Genomic DNA, 14,341 nt, shown 5'->3' on the forward strand with positions numbered 1-14,341 from the left:
GACTTGTTAGAATTTGGCATGCAAATTCTCAGATTTCATCTGCCCTGAGCACCCTCCTCATGGTTCAGACATGCCAGCTGAACTGAACATGTGCTATCCCCACAGAGCAATTGAGTATGCTGCATCTGAGGGCTGCAGGGGCTGAGCAGACTTGTCCTATAATAGCTCCTCATGGCTGCCTAAGTCCTAAGATGTGAAAAAGGTACCAAAAAATTTGGAACCCATGCTGTTTATCCAAAGGAGTGATTACAATAGTGAATGACTCTAGACATGGCATGAGACGCAGGCAGTAATACCCCCACTCTGCAGAACACCAGGGTATATCTGCCTAGCCATTATCTTGCTACAGAACAATGCCAACTGAGAAGGCAGGTGGCATGCTGACAATACTGTCCCTCATCTGTTTATTACACCTATGATCTGTAAACACAACTAGTGTATGCAAAAACATCATGTTACTGTTTTGTTGCCCTTCCTCACCCCTTGGTTTGTTTTTTTCACCCAGCTGTTGTAGCTTATCTTTAAAACTGTATGATCTTTGGGGCAGGAACCGTCTTTTACTATATATCCATATAGCACACAGTCCAGGGGGTTCCCAACCTGGTAGAGGCCTTTAGGCAATATTGTATTACAGATAAATTAATTGATACAGATATCATTTGGGCTTGGTGTCTGATATGATAATAAGCCAGGCACATCAAAGAAATCTGAAAAGGAAAGCAAATTGCAAATCAGATGGGAAGTGTATGATGCCTGACCAGAGATTGGGTCTCAGACTGAAACAGAACAGGGAGAAAAAGATTAGCCAGGGAAAGAGAAAATGCATTTTCTATAAACGTAAGATTTTGATTCTAAACTAAAACAACATGGATTGGACTGATCTGGATTAGCTTCTGCAGTGTCAGGCTGGACATGTCACGCAGATAGTTTCTTTTGTTCTGTCTGATCTTTTCTCTCTTTTTCAATAAATCTTGTTTTGCCACAATCCAGGTAGTTTATTGGTATTTGAGAAATTCATGCAAGAGTTAGAAACCACCAACCTCCAAGATGAGGTAGGGAAGGAAGCGTGGCTGGAACCCCTCTGCTTATTCTGGATTTGTGGTCAAAAGGGTCCTCTCCTTTTAGGAGTGGTGCTATTAGAACTGTAGGCTTGCAGATACATAGGCAGTGCCTAATGACCATAGATGAGAACTGAGCTTAAGGGGCATAAGGTGACAATTACCCAACTGGGAATTTACCCAGGTGTTGTTTCTATGTCTCATTTGAAAGATCAAGACATTGTTCCAACACCAACTGGACATTGGCTTGGTACCGATTCAATGGAGGATTGTAGTTTATAGACTCACCAACACCAGTTCCCACAGCATCCTGGATATTCCTTGGAAATCCAAGTTACTGCCATTCAAATACTGAACGATCCAACTCTAAAGCTACATATTAAGTGGAGTGTGGGTTTATGGGGACACCTTATGGTCAATTTGGAAAACTACATGCCTTTATTCACAAAGGTGTGAAATCCAGTCCAGTGTAGAGGGCCACTATCATTCAAATCCCCTTCCAGGTAGGCCCAGTGTTGAGGAACTGGTCTGGTTTGTGGAGGGAGATGGGTTCAGTGTATGCTGTTCTGCAACAAAGGAAATTATCACCATTTGTTTAATATTCGTAGTAGTAAATATGGTAATACCCAAAGGCTGCAATTGGGACTGAGGCCCTGTTGTGCTGGGTGCTGTACAAATACACACACAAAAGAAACAATCCTTTCCCCATCGGGTTTACAATCTATAGATTTAGTGCTTACAATATGCTGGGCAAAGTACAATTAACTAAAGATACACATTAACTCAGAAAAGCAGTGAAGCAGCATTTATGGAAATAGGAGGGAGAAATTGGGGAGGTTTTAGCTTAAATGGCTTTTAAGCCATTTATCTATTTAAGCCACTCTCTATCTCTTAGAACATTCACAAAAACAGAAAAAGATAATTTGATTTCCTAATTAAGGGCCCTTTTACTCTGTCAGCTCCACTGGTGTAAATCCTGAGTAATTCCTTTGGTTTCAGTATATGATTTTAAATTTACACTAATGTGTTTGAGAAAACAATTTGGCCCTAAAAAGGACAGACAGGAAATGCCTTTGATGATCATCAATTGAATCAGGCTTTATTGGCATGACAAGCTGTGTGCATGTTGCCAAAGTGTAAGAAAAAGGCAGGCCGTCAAGCATCTGTCCAAGGCAGGTCTGATCCACCCAGAACAGAGTTACACACTGGATTTGGGATCTGATCCCCTGTGTCTGTCTTATCATTACAATCTATTCCTAATCTTGTAGCAGGTTGCTGTAACATGATGCCATCTACACCAGGACAAGCCAAAATAGAATATGATTTGGTATGAGTACAGGGAAGATATGTCTGTATGAAAATACATGAAGAGAATATGTAAATTGACCAAGAGTATATATTAACTAAGGATCCAAAACTGCAGTCCTTCCAAGGCCATGTGTACACTTCAGTGGAACATTACAGCACTTCAGCTGTGCTGCTGTTGCACCCTAGCATGGATGTGTCCTACATCAACTGAAGCATTTTTTCTGTCAATGTAGTTAATCCACCTTTCCAAGAAGCAGTAGCTAAGTCAACAGAAGAATTCTACCGTTAACCAAACTGTGTCTGAACTGGGGGTTAGGTTGACCTAACTATGGTTCTTACAGTGCAAATTTTTTCACAGCTCTGAGTGACGCTGATCTAATTTTTAAGTGTAGACCAGGCCCAAGGAAACTTTTGGGCCTGATCCTGCATTCTTTGTGCACCCAAAACTCATATTGATTTTGTGGTATAGTGAAAATTGTGTTAAAATTGTGATCTAGCACTTTAATTTCTCAGGGGTTTTGCTGGGGATCTGTAGGGAAGCATGTGATCAGATTCAGTCTACGTGCAGCCAGTCAACCTAGAGTGACAGGGAACAAGTGACAAGGTTGGAAGGTCGGGGTGAGCTGTGCCTCTGTATTTAGGGAGCAGCTTGCTTTCTCTCTCTCTCTCTCTCTCTCTCTCTGGTTTTGGGTTCTTGTTTGTTATTCTGAATTCTAAGAATAAAGTAGTGTTATGTTGCAACCTTCCAGCAAAAGTATTTTATGTTTTTATCTAATTTCTCTGTGTGTATGTTGTGAAACAACAGATTTCACTGTCTCTTTCTTCCCTTGACTTCAGTGGGATTGTTCATGTGAGTTAAAAGAGATAACTGGGTGCTTAGGAGTCAGAGAGCAGCAGTAGGTAGGGGAAAGGAATAAAGTTTCATATTAAATTGCTCTTCGCATCTCATGAATACTCAGCTCAGATGTACTTTCAGCACCAGTTTGTGGCCAGTCAATACCTTGAGGTTTCTGCTGGAGGGGGCCAGTTTCAGTCACAGGCTAAATAAGAAATGTGATCATTCAGCACATTTCTTAGCTGCCCTAACCACTCCTCTTCACTGGCCAACCGTCAATTTCATTTCTGGGGCTGGATGGTGCCTCCAGGCAGAAAGGACGTTGTGCTCCCTTGGACTGCTTCAGTTGCGCCAAACAGATTTTGTTGCACAGGGCCTTCTGCCAAAGTATGCTGAGAGAAGCTGGCACAGGCCCTAAAATGACTCTGCTCCAGTGAATAGAATTCAGTACTGAGAAGAAAGCAACAGAGAGAGGGAGGAAAAATACATTATATATGAATTATGTCAAACCAGCTTTTTTGGGGTTTGGGGGGAGGGGGGTAGGGGGAGAGAGAGAAGTGTTGATGTAGGGGAAATTTGTTTCTTCTGTCCTTAATGCATAGCATAGGCTTTCTTTAGCTAGGAAAATGTTTGTATATCAAATTACCTGTGAAAAAAGCCATGGCTTTAAATTACAAGGAGAAGAGTTTATGGGGAGAAAACTAGGATTTTAACTTAACTAATACTTTGAGAGGGTTTGCAGAATCTCTGGTTCATTGAAGTTCAACTATCTGTTTGTAGATTGGAAGAAGTGAAAGACTTTGCTATATTCATTATGAGTGCTGTGTGTGTGCACTGGGATTGACAATTCACCTTCTGCATTTATAGAATCCCCATTTATAGAAATCTCAAACCAAGAGCAGACTATGTTACAGCCAAGCTCAATACAAATGTCTGTGGTAATTTCTGGGTGCTGCTGGCTCTTTGCTTGCAAATAGTTATTAGCTTACTCATTGTTATGATTATGATTTGACGTTTGTGTGGTGTACCAGGGATGCACCTGGTGCTTTACAGAGACTATCTGCGTTATGAGATAAATGGTTTCTAACAGTGCTCCAGTCTTTCTTACGTTTTAGATTAAAGATCCAAAGAATCAGATGCTGCTTCTCTCTTGCCTTACACCTTGTTTAGTCATTCACATAAGTGCAAAGTGGGTCTAAAGTGATAACAGATCAGAATGGTAGCATTTTATACCCACTTTGTACAGATGCAAATGACAATATAAAATATGAGACAAGTCCCTGCTCTTTCAGGTGTGATACATTATGTGTTTTCCCATTCTTATTGCTGAGAAAAACACTTTTTGTTTGGTTTGGGATGAGAATTGGGAGTTCAGTTTTCTGTCTGGATTGTCTTTCAGCATAATCTTCAGCACAGCTCTTTCTGTTTTAATCTCCATAGGGTACTTATGACACAACTCACAAGAGCACTTCAAGTGGCCATCCAACAAATCCTTCAACAAAACCAAACCATCCAACCAAAAACACAATAACTGATGGATTCTTCATGAGGCGTTTACCGATTTGGTGAGCAATAGAAAATGGACTACAGCTGAGGAGAGTAGGTTCAATTGCCCTACCCAGATCATGCATTCAGAGAGGATCTTTCCCTTTCACCAAGCAAAGGTATGGAGTTAATAAGTTACCTGTATAAACACTCCTCAGACTATGGAGAGTCCTTTGCAGTGCCTGGGATCCCTATATGTGGAAGGCAAGGGGTAGGGATTGGATATGCTAGGTGCATCCTCTTGACAATTAATGGTGTATCCATTTAATAGTTAATACAGTCCAAGGCATCCCACTTGAGAAAGGGTTCTAAGGATGGTGGAGCCAGAAGAATCTGGCTCCAAAAGAAGTAAGTAACCAGATTGGTAGCATGAGGCTCCAGAGCTGGTATAGAGACAGTGCTTTGTGGCTGACCCTGGCCCCTAGCCCATCTCCTGGGATCTAAATGGATCTGAGAAAGCTGCAGATTCTGGGGTCAGTAAACCCCTTCCTCTTACCTTCTGAGGGGCAAACTCTGCCACCACAATCAAAAACCCAGAATCTCCCTGCATCATCTAGTCCTTCCCGCCACTGCTTCCATGGGAGGGAGGTTGGTGATCTGATCATGTATTATTTTTTTCTAAAATAATCTGGATACTAAAAATTGAGCATATAAATAATAAATTAAAATATCTGTAAGAAGCACTATGGATCAGCTGGTGGCTCAGTTAAGCTGGGGGAGAGCAGTGTGGATTATACAGGTTTTCTTTTTCCACCGGTTCACTGAAATTCCTTAAATGTCACCTCTTTGCAAAGAAAGTGACAATGGCACTTACGGACCTGGCAAATAGATAAAAAGGAGACAAAGGGATAAATGTGTGTTTGGATTTTTTCACCCTTGGAATGCTGTGTCTCAAGCCTCTGAGTTTAATTGAGCCCTCCTCCTACCATTCTCCGTCCAGCAACTCTTTCCCGCACCCTTCCGGTCCTCACCTTTCTCCCAGATCTCCTCAGCCCCCAGGAAAAACTGGAAGTTTACCGTATTAGACTTGACACAGGCTTAACAGCAGGTGGCGCTGGGTAGTAAATGTAAAACACCAGGCACGAATCTGCTCTTGTACTAAATTTACATTAATGTTATGCCATTGTTTTCAACAGACTAACTCCTTATTTACTCTCTTCTAAGTGACATAAAAATCAGGCTCAGCATATTTCCATTAAAATGGTTATCTCCCAGTATAACCAGTTGGCAAATGTTGCAATGATTTTTCAACATATTATATTATGGACAAGCTACGGCAAAGGATTAGAAGAGCTGTCTAATATGTGGATACTCTCCTTGTATGAGAGAAGCAGCAGAGATGCACTTGAGCAACTTGGAATCAATACTAAACAGGATGACAGTTTGCAGGATGAGAAGATGTAGAACTTACTCGTTACAGATCTGGTGCTGAATGAATGCTCTCAATAACAGAAACTATAGAGTTGTCACAGGTGTAGCAAAGCTTTGAAAGGCAGGACTGCTGTTAAGAAACTGATTTTTATTTCTTGGACCCATATGGCCAGGGTCAGGACAACAAAGGTTAGGCCCCTATCATATGGGAGGGGTGAGTATCCATTAACTCCTGTGGGTACTGTTAGAATTGGTGCCCACTAGCAAGCAGCCCAAATCATCTCCTTTGCTTATGCAAGAGAATAGGGCTGATATCAAGTGGATCTCTCCTGAAAAAGCATGAAGAGAAGAGGGATGGCTCTGCTGCATTGTCACCCCTCCCTAGGACTCCATACAAGCTATTCCAGAAGCATTAACTTTTACTGGATCCCTTCCATTACTGCTTCTGACTAGCTGCATGGGGACACAGAAGTGGAACGACGACTCTTATTGGAGCCATGCTGTCAGACATGGAGGCCAGAAAAGTATCACAAAGAGGCAGCTGAATAGGCAGCGTGACTCTAACTTCTATGGATCTAACCTTCTCTTCTTCATGGAACCTCTGGATATACAGGATTAGGAGGTTTTGCCACCCTGTTCATTCTGTAGACCACAAACCCCTTTCCACTGGGGGGGGGGCACAATTTCTTGAAAACTCTGTGAGATAAACCTTGCAGAGCTTTCAGGCCCCCACCCACAGGTATTGGAGTATAAGGCTCCTTCCATTTTTCCCTTCCCTCCTCTAGTTGTAAATGCACTGCTACAGACTGGGGACTGACTGGCTAGGCAGCAGTTCGTCAGAAAAGGATCTGGGGGTCACAGTGGACAAGAAGCTGGTTATTGGGCTGCATTAGTAGGAGCATTGCCAGCAGATTGAGGGAAGTGATTATTCCCCTCTATTTGGCACTGGAATACTGTGTCCAGTTTTGGCTCCCCTCACTACAGAAAGGATGTAGACAAATTGGAAAGAGTCCAGCGGAGGGCAACAAAAATGATTAGTGGGCTGGAGCACATGACTTATGAGGAGAGGCTGAGGGAACTAGGCTTGTTTAGTTTGCAGAAGAAAAGAATGATTTGATAGCAGCCTTTAATGATCTGAAAGGGGGTTCCAGGGAGGATGGAACTAGGTTGTTTTCAGTGGTAGTAGATGGCAGAACTAGGAGAAATGGTCTCAAGTTGCAGTGGGGGAGGTCTAGGTGGGGTATCAGGAAAAACTTTTTCACAAGGAGGATGGTGAAGCACTAGAATGAGTTACCTAGGGAGGTGGTGGAATCTCCATCCTTAAAGGTTTTTAAGGTGTGGCTTGACAAAGTCCTGGTTGGGATGATTTAGTTGGGGTTGGTCCTGCTTCGAGTAGGGGGTTAGACTGGATGACCTCCTGAGGTCCCTTCCAATCCTAATCTTTTATGATTCTGTGGTACTGTCCATTCTGATAAATGGTATGTTCTGTGTACTTTCAAAGTTTCAAAAGTCCCAGTTTGTTAATTCCTTAAATAAACTGCTTCCTTGTTTGAAATCAACTACTGCCTCATTGATAGATGTGGCTAAGCAGTGTCCGAATCAGACTCCTATAGATTTCATATTTTCCCTGCAACACAGAGTTCTCTGGAGGAGGGAGTGATCAGCTCCATAGCTATCAAATTGATCCTTCCTGGAATTAATAAACTATTGTGGACAATTCATTTCATGCTTGTCTAGTCTAGTGAAATCCATGACTGAATTGTTATACAAGGGTAAAAATGGGGAAAATAAAAAAGCACTTGATGCTAACTTGACCTATACGTAGATGCAAGTGCATTTGATGACCCCGTTACCTGCAAAGTTGGCTAGTAATGCCCTCTTCTGTTGGAGCGGGGACCCTGATCTAATGGGAGTTGCTAGGTAGCAGTAACAACGAGAGTTCTGTGGCACTTTAAAGACTAACAAATTTAATTTTTGTAGGCATAAGCTTTCGTGAGACTCAGCTCACTTCATCATATGCAGAGGTAGAATGATACAGTAAATAGGAAACATAGATATATAAGTGCATAGAGAACAATGGGGGAGGTTAGGTAGCAGTGAGAAGCCTACTGCATATGAGTCACACAACTTGGACTAAACTTGAAACCAATGATGCCCACCTCTTGATGAGGCCTGCATCTCCTTAGTGGAACAGAGGGACAGGGTTAGTTGTATGTAGAAAAGATAAAAATTAGGTCTAGTCTACACTTCAGAGATGGGTCAAAACAAGGCAGCTTACATCGATCTGACTTTGGAAGTGTCTACATTTAAATTTCACTCCTGCTGACTTAACTGCCCAGCTACACCAACTTCATAACTCCACCTCCACGAGTGGCATAAAGTCAAGGTCGATGTAGTTAGGTCGACATGGTGTCAGTGTAGACATTGTGTTGTGTCAACTCTTAGTGGCTTTCAGGAGCCTTCCCACAATGCCCCACACTGACAGTACAATTGATACAAGCACTCCTGGTGAGGACATGCACTGCAGACACAAGAAGCAAATTGTAGACAGACACAAGTGATGTAATTACTGTGGTGGCTGTATACCGACGTAAGTTAAGTCAATTTAATTTTGTAGTGTAGACAAACCCTCAGAGTTTTGTGCTCAGAAAGGCTTTTGTGGATTGGCCTGCAGTGTCCAAATGACAGTTACAACCACAAAAAGAGCAATAGAAGTGGTTTAAAACCTCTTTATAGCTGATTTCACCTAACAGACTCCAGTTTATCTTGGCTGAGTTTAGAAAGATTTTGCAGTTAAATTTAGTGACATACATCAGATCTGTTCTGTTCCCTCACCCTATCCTGTACCTAATAGTTGCTCTGAAAAATTGGTACCAAATTTTAAAAGAACACTAGGAGCTACGTTACCCCTTAAGGGGTCATTTACACCTGTGCAAAGTGAATCCAAAGTGGGTGTAAAACCAAACAGAATGGGAGCATTTTACACTCTTTGCATAGGTGTAAATGACTACACAGATACAAGGCAGTGGAGAATCAAGCCACGAACGAATAAGGACCACGGGATTTGGGCCAATATTTAGAACACATTACATTAGCAACACACTGTTCTTCAGCACTAGCTCCCCACTGAAGTGAAGATCACTTCCTGATTTCTGGAGAAGAATAACAAAGAGCAGAGTCAGAAAAAACGTTGCTGGATGCATCTTAGATTTCTTGGGAAAAGAATATGTTTTACTGAATTTTCATAAAACATTTTGTTAATTAATGGTGATATATATATATATATATATATATATATATATATATATATATATATATATATATATATAGTAGCAACAATATATATGAACATATTTTGCTCTGGTGAAAGGAATGTACCCTAGTATATTGCTAAAAAAAACTCCTGCAGAACTGTTTTTTTTAAAGATTGGAGCCTACAGTTCTTAAGCTAAATATCATTGACCACTGACAAAACACAGAATTACAGAGAATCTTGTATTATGGACTTGGATACTTAAGACTTTTCTTCTTCAGTAAATACTCTTTTAAAATATTAAAGGTTAGGAAGAGTTAGAAGAACTTAGTTACAAGGGAAGGCAAAGACAGTCCTTCATCTAGGAACATATTTGGTGAAATAAATGGAAAATGTGTAAAGACCCGTGTGGATCAAATATCAGTTAGTCATGTATAAGGAATTCTCTGAGACCCAGGTGAAGTGTGTAAATGTACCACCGCTCTTTGCTGGATGAAATAAGAACTGCTCAACTGTGTTTCATAGGCCCCATACTGCTAGCAGCTAGTGGAGAATATCCTGCAGCTCAAGTGGTAGAGGGTTAATGCTCTTGGAGCAAGATGATCTGTTGTCATGAAATTCTGAGTGGTGATGTGTACAGCTATGAAGTCCTAAGAAGCCACAGCTTTCTAAATTCAGACATGCTGAATCTTTCCTGCAACCACACAAAAATGTATGCGTTGCTTCAGAACAAAAAAACATGGGATTGTTCAGGCTTGCTGATAATAGAGCTAATATATCAAGCAGAACTCAATGAACTAGGAAGCCGCGGCATACACTAAATCTGCGGCAAGAAAGTTTTCTTTTATTATTTATTGTATTAATTTAAAAATAGGCTAGAATTGGTCACAGCACTGGAAGGAATGTAGTAACAGCCATGAAAAGGTTAAAGCTAGCTTTCAGCAGCTCCAAGAAGTTGCTAAGAAACAGTATCATGTCCTCACTGGTATGTCCAGTGAGAGTCTGAGTAGATGATGTAATGCTCAAAATTTGTGTTTCATTGCTTGGATCTGTTGCCACTCAATGTCCTACTAGCGGGTTTATAGGCTGGAGTTCTCTGAAGTCTGGACTTTTCTCCACCTTCCTCATACATGCAGTTTAGCCAAGCTCTTATTAAAGTTGGCAATTTTTTTTCTAACTCGCCTCTGAACTTTTAATTACTATTGCTCCAAACAGAGCACTAACCCTATATGAAAGTGATTTCAGCTGTGTGGTAAGCTTGCTTCTTATGTCTTCCACAGAGGCAGTATTAGTGCCATGAAAAGTGCTTTGGAGTACAGTCATCTATAATAACATACATATGGTAAGGGAATATTTGACAATTAAGGGATTGTGGAAAGATGTGTGTCTCAGAGTAATCTTCACGGTTCATTTAGGAAACATTTTTATAGGCGTTTTTCCACAACCTTTGAAATCTACTGACTCTTAAGGACAATATTTGTGCATCTCTCTGTTTGCCAAGAAGATGATCTTGCAGATGCGTAATGCCTGCGTGTCACTGTGTGAAAAGTGCTTGATGCAGCAGTGAGCTGGCTGTCCTAGAGAAGATGACAGAATCAGCAGAATAGACCAGCTTTCCATATGTTCAATTAATTTTCTGCTGTACACCAGGGCTCTTCTCCTCTTGTGCTGATATAAGAAAAATCAGGAACAAGTTTCTCAGTTTCTAAATTTTTGACTTTTTTGTTCCCTTCAGCACCTCATGGACTGTCCTTCCTTCTTCCTATGTTCTGTTCTCTCTTCTGTCCTATCTGTTTTTCTTCTATAGAAGCAGCATGTTTTAATGGACTGAGCAGAGAGTTGGGAGTTGAGCTCTTGAAAACTAATTCCAGCTCTGCCACTGACTTACGTGGCTAAGATTTCCAGGACATACTGTTTAAAAGGTGCTTTGTCAAAAACTGGATTTTTTTTTACATTAATCTATTAAAAATAAAATATAGTGAAAATATCCCTTTAAGCTCTATCTATGTATAAGTTTATCTATCTGTAATACAGGAATAATCATACTTCATTGCCTCACAGGCAGGTTATGAGGATTAATGCTATAATAATATTGTTAAATTTTTTACAGCAATTTGGAAATGCTATTTACATGCTAAGTATTAGTATTATTCTCCTCTCATTTGAAGATTCCTGTCTAACATTATTAAAAATGTTCAATTGCTAGAAATAATGGGTATGAAGAACAGCATTTTCTGCAGAGTCCAGAAAGGTAACTTTCTTACCACACAATTCAATTTCCAGCCTTTTTCTTGACCTTTAGAGTTACACTAGTGATTTAAGCCAGAATGCCCCATCCTGGAAGCTGTTCTGTGCAGGTGCATATGGTACAGTTTGCAAGGTAGGGCTTTTGATTTTGTAAAGACAATAAATAAATATAATTAAAACTTAATATGGAAAGACATGTTTTTGTATTGTTTATTTGTTTTGGTATTTAAACATTGCTCTGCAAGGTTTTTGAATTTAGACAATACAATAGATTTGGAAAGTGAAACTAACTAGAAATGAAGGTAAAATTAACCATTTTAATATCACTAGCCAAACTAGGTAATATGAAAAAAGTAAAAGGAGAGGATAAGAGAGGCAGCGTGGTCAAGATGCTGCAAAATAGGGTCAAGAGATATCCAGTCCTGACCCTGCTGCTGAAGTGCTATGTGCTCCCTGTTTTCTCTTTCACCTATATGTCTTGACTGTTTAAGATTATAAGCTTTTTAGGAGAGGGGCTGTCTGCTATTGTGGGTTTGTACAGTGCCTAGCACAACCTGGCCATATCTCAGTTGGGACCTGTAGATGCTACTGTAATTTAATAATCTAGGTATTACTACTAATAGTATGAGGATTTTAAAAAATGTTTATATTGCCATGTCCCTTTAACTTAATTTTTATAGCAAAATAAACCATATAAAGATGAGTTGTTAGGTCCCACCTTTTGCAAAGGTGGCCTCACATGGAGCCCCAAGGAAGTCGGTGGGGTTTTGTGAGCGTGTAGTTGGTCCCCACACTAATTGAGATAATCTTGCACTTTGTCCTCCAAGGGTGCTTAAAACTTGGGGAACGCCTAAGCAAAATGCATTTTATATGTATCTGTTAGTTCATGCCGGGGGTTCTGAAACTCATCATGAGTGAATTTCCAAGACTGTGAGAATCCTAGTATCCAGAGACATTATCTATCACAGAGTTAATGGGGTGAATAGTAAGTACTGACTTTCCAGTTCTTGCCCCCAGGGCAGGGTTTGAATAATTTCATTCATAGATAACTTAGGTGTGGGGTGGGAATCCATTGTCATGTATATTCATAGGAATGGGTGCACTCAAAACACAAAGATAAAATTAGACTGATTACACCAAAGGCAAAACTTATTCTATCCACAGGCATAGGTGCTGGAACTAGGGATGGGGGGGAGGCTCTGGCTTGAACACATTATATGTATATACAGGGTTTACAGATTGGTTCAATGGCTCTAAGCACCCCCACTATAAAAATTGTTTATGCACCCCTGTCCATAGGTGCCTTCAAGAGCCACAGGAGTAAATCAGCAGGGCAGGGCTGGTTCAGAAACTGCTTGTGACATCCAAACCGGGCAGAGCGATTTCTGATTTTAACCAGGGAGTGAGTTGTTATGAAAATGTTCATCCTTCTGTCATGGTGAAGGACAGGCAGCGCGGGTGGAGCAGAGATGTCCAGAGACGGAGGGAACCTCCGCAAAGAAAGAGGGCCCAGGGAGTTGGGGGGCTGGGATGAGCCCTCAGGGAGGGAAGGGCCATGGGAGGGGGCCCGAACCCCCAGGGAGGTGAACTCAAGGGGGTGGGGGGGCTCTGTGAGGGCGTGGGAGGAGCCCTATGTAAGGCGCTCGCGGGCAGCTCCCCGAGTCCCCTCCCCTCCAGTCCCACACCGCACGGCACAGGCTAACGCCGCGAGCTAGCGCGCTCGGGGAGCGAGGGGACGAGCCAGGAGGGAGCCGGCCCTAGGTTGTGCTGGGCCCCTCCTGGGGGCGGGATCCGGGCGGGGCGGGGCGGGGCTGGGCTTGGCTTGGGGACGGGGTTAGTTTGGGAGCACGCAGGCGAGCCGGGGGCGGCGGGGAGAGCGGCGCTCCGAGAAGACAAAGCGGCGGTGCCGGGGGTGAGCGCGGGCGGACGCCGGGGCCCGGCGGGGATCAGGCCGTGCGCGGCGCAGGCCGGGCTCCTCCTCGCAACAGGTTCCCAGGTCTGCCCAGCCTCCTGTGCGCCGCGGCGGGCACCGCAGGCCGCAGCTTCCCCAGGCCTTGGCCGGTGGTTTCATCGGTCCCGGGCGCGACGACCCGGCACCATCCGCCTCCATGCGGTTCGGCTCCAAGATGATGCCGGTGAGTGAAGCCCCCCCAAAGCGGGGCAGTGAGCGGAGGGGGGGGCACGTAGGGCAGGGGGGCCCGGACTCTGCTCTCGGGTTCACACCCGTGGAGGCGCCGCGCTGGCGAGTGTGACTCCTTGGCACCGAGACCAAACGCGTCCCTCCTCGCCGGGGGCAGAGTCGGGCCGGAGGGAGTCTCGCGGAGGAAGTTGGAAGGGGGATAGCTCAGGCTCGGGCTGGAAATTGCCTTCCCTGCCCGCCTGCCTGCGGGGGGTCCCGGTCCCTCCATGGTAACTTGGCGGATCAGAGCCGCGTATGTCTCGCCTTCCAGTTTCATGCCCAGCTCAGCAGGTAAAACGGGGCAGCGCCGCTTGGGGCTCGGGATCAGCGGACGCGGCTGACTCCGGATCTAGGGACGCGTTTGCCAGCGCCAGCAAACCTCGGAAGAGAAAATGGATCCTGTCGTCGTGGAGGCAGAGGCGGAGGATGTGGGGGAGACCGTGGGATTAGCTCTCTGTTCCGGTTCCAGATCCGGGCTGCTCTGCCTCGGGGTGTTTCTCCCAGTCCCGCTCTCATCCCAGGTCTCACAGCTGTGCTGCTCGCTC

General features: G+C 43.3%; 1 protein-coding gene across 1 annotated transcript in view; it reads left to right on the forward strand.

Moving 5' to 3' along the window:
- Positions 1-13,278: 13,278 nt before the first annotated feature.
- Positions 13,279-14,341, forward strand: part of TP53BP2 (tumor protein p53 binding protein 2) — a 59,313-nt gene continuing 58,250 nt past the window's right edge. The window contains exon 1 of the mRNA XM_067564889.1: positions 13,279-13,752. Coding sequence (XP_067420990.1) covers positions 13,726-13,752 — 27 coding nt within the window. The 5' untranslated portion in view covers positions 13,279-13,725. The remainder of the gene's footprint in view (positions 13,753-14,341) is intronic.

This window comes from Emydura macquarii, unplaced genomic scaffold (genome assembly GCF_026122565.2).
Source record: "Emydura macquarii macquarii isolate MOO-44397 ecotype Brisbane River unplaced genomic scaffold, CSIRO-AGI_Emac_v2 contig_2676, whole genome shotgun sequence".
Lineage (NCBI taxonomy): Eukaryota > Metazoa > Chordata > Testudines > Chelidae > Emydura > Emydura macquarii.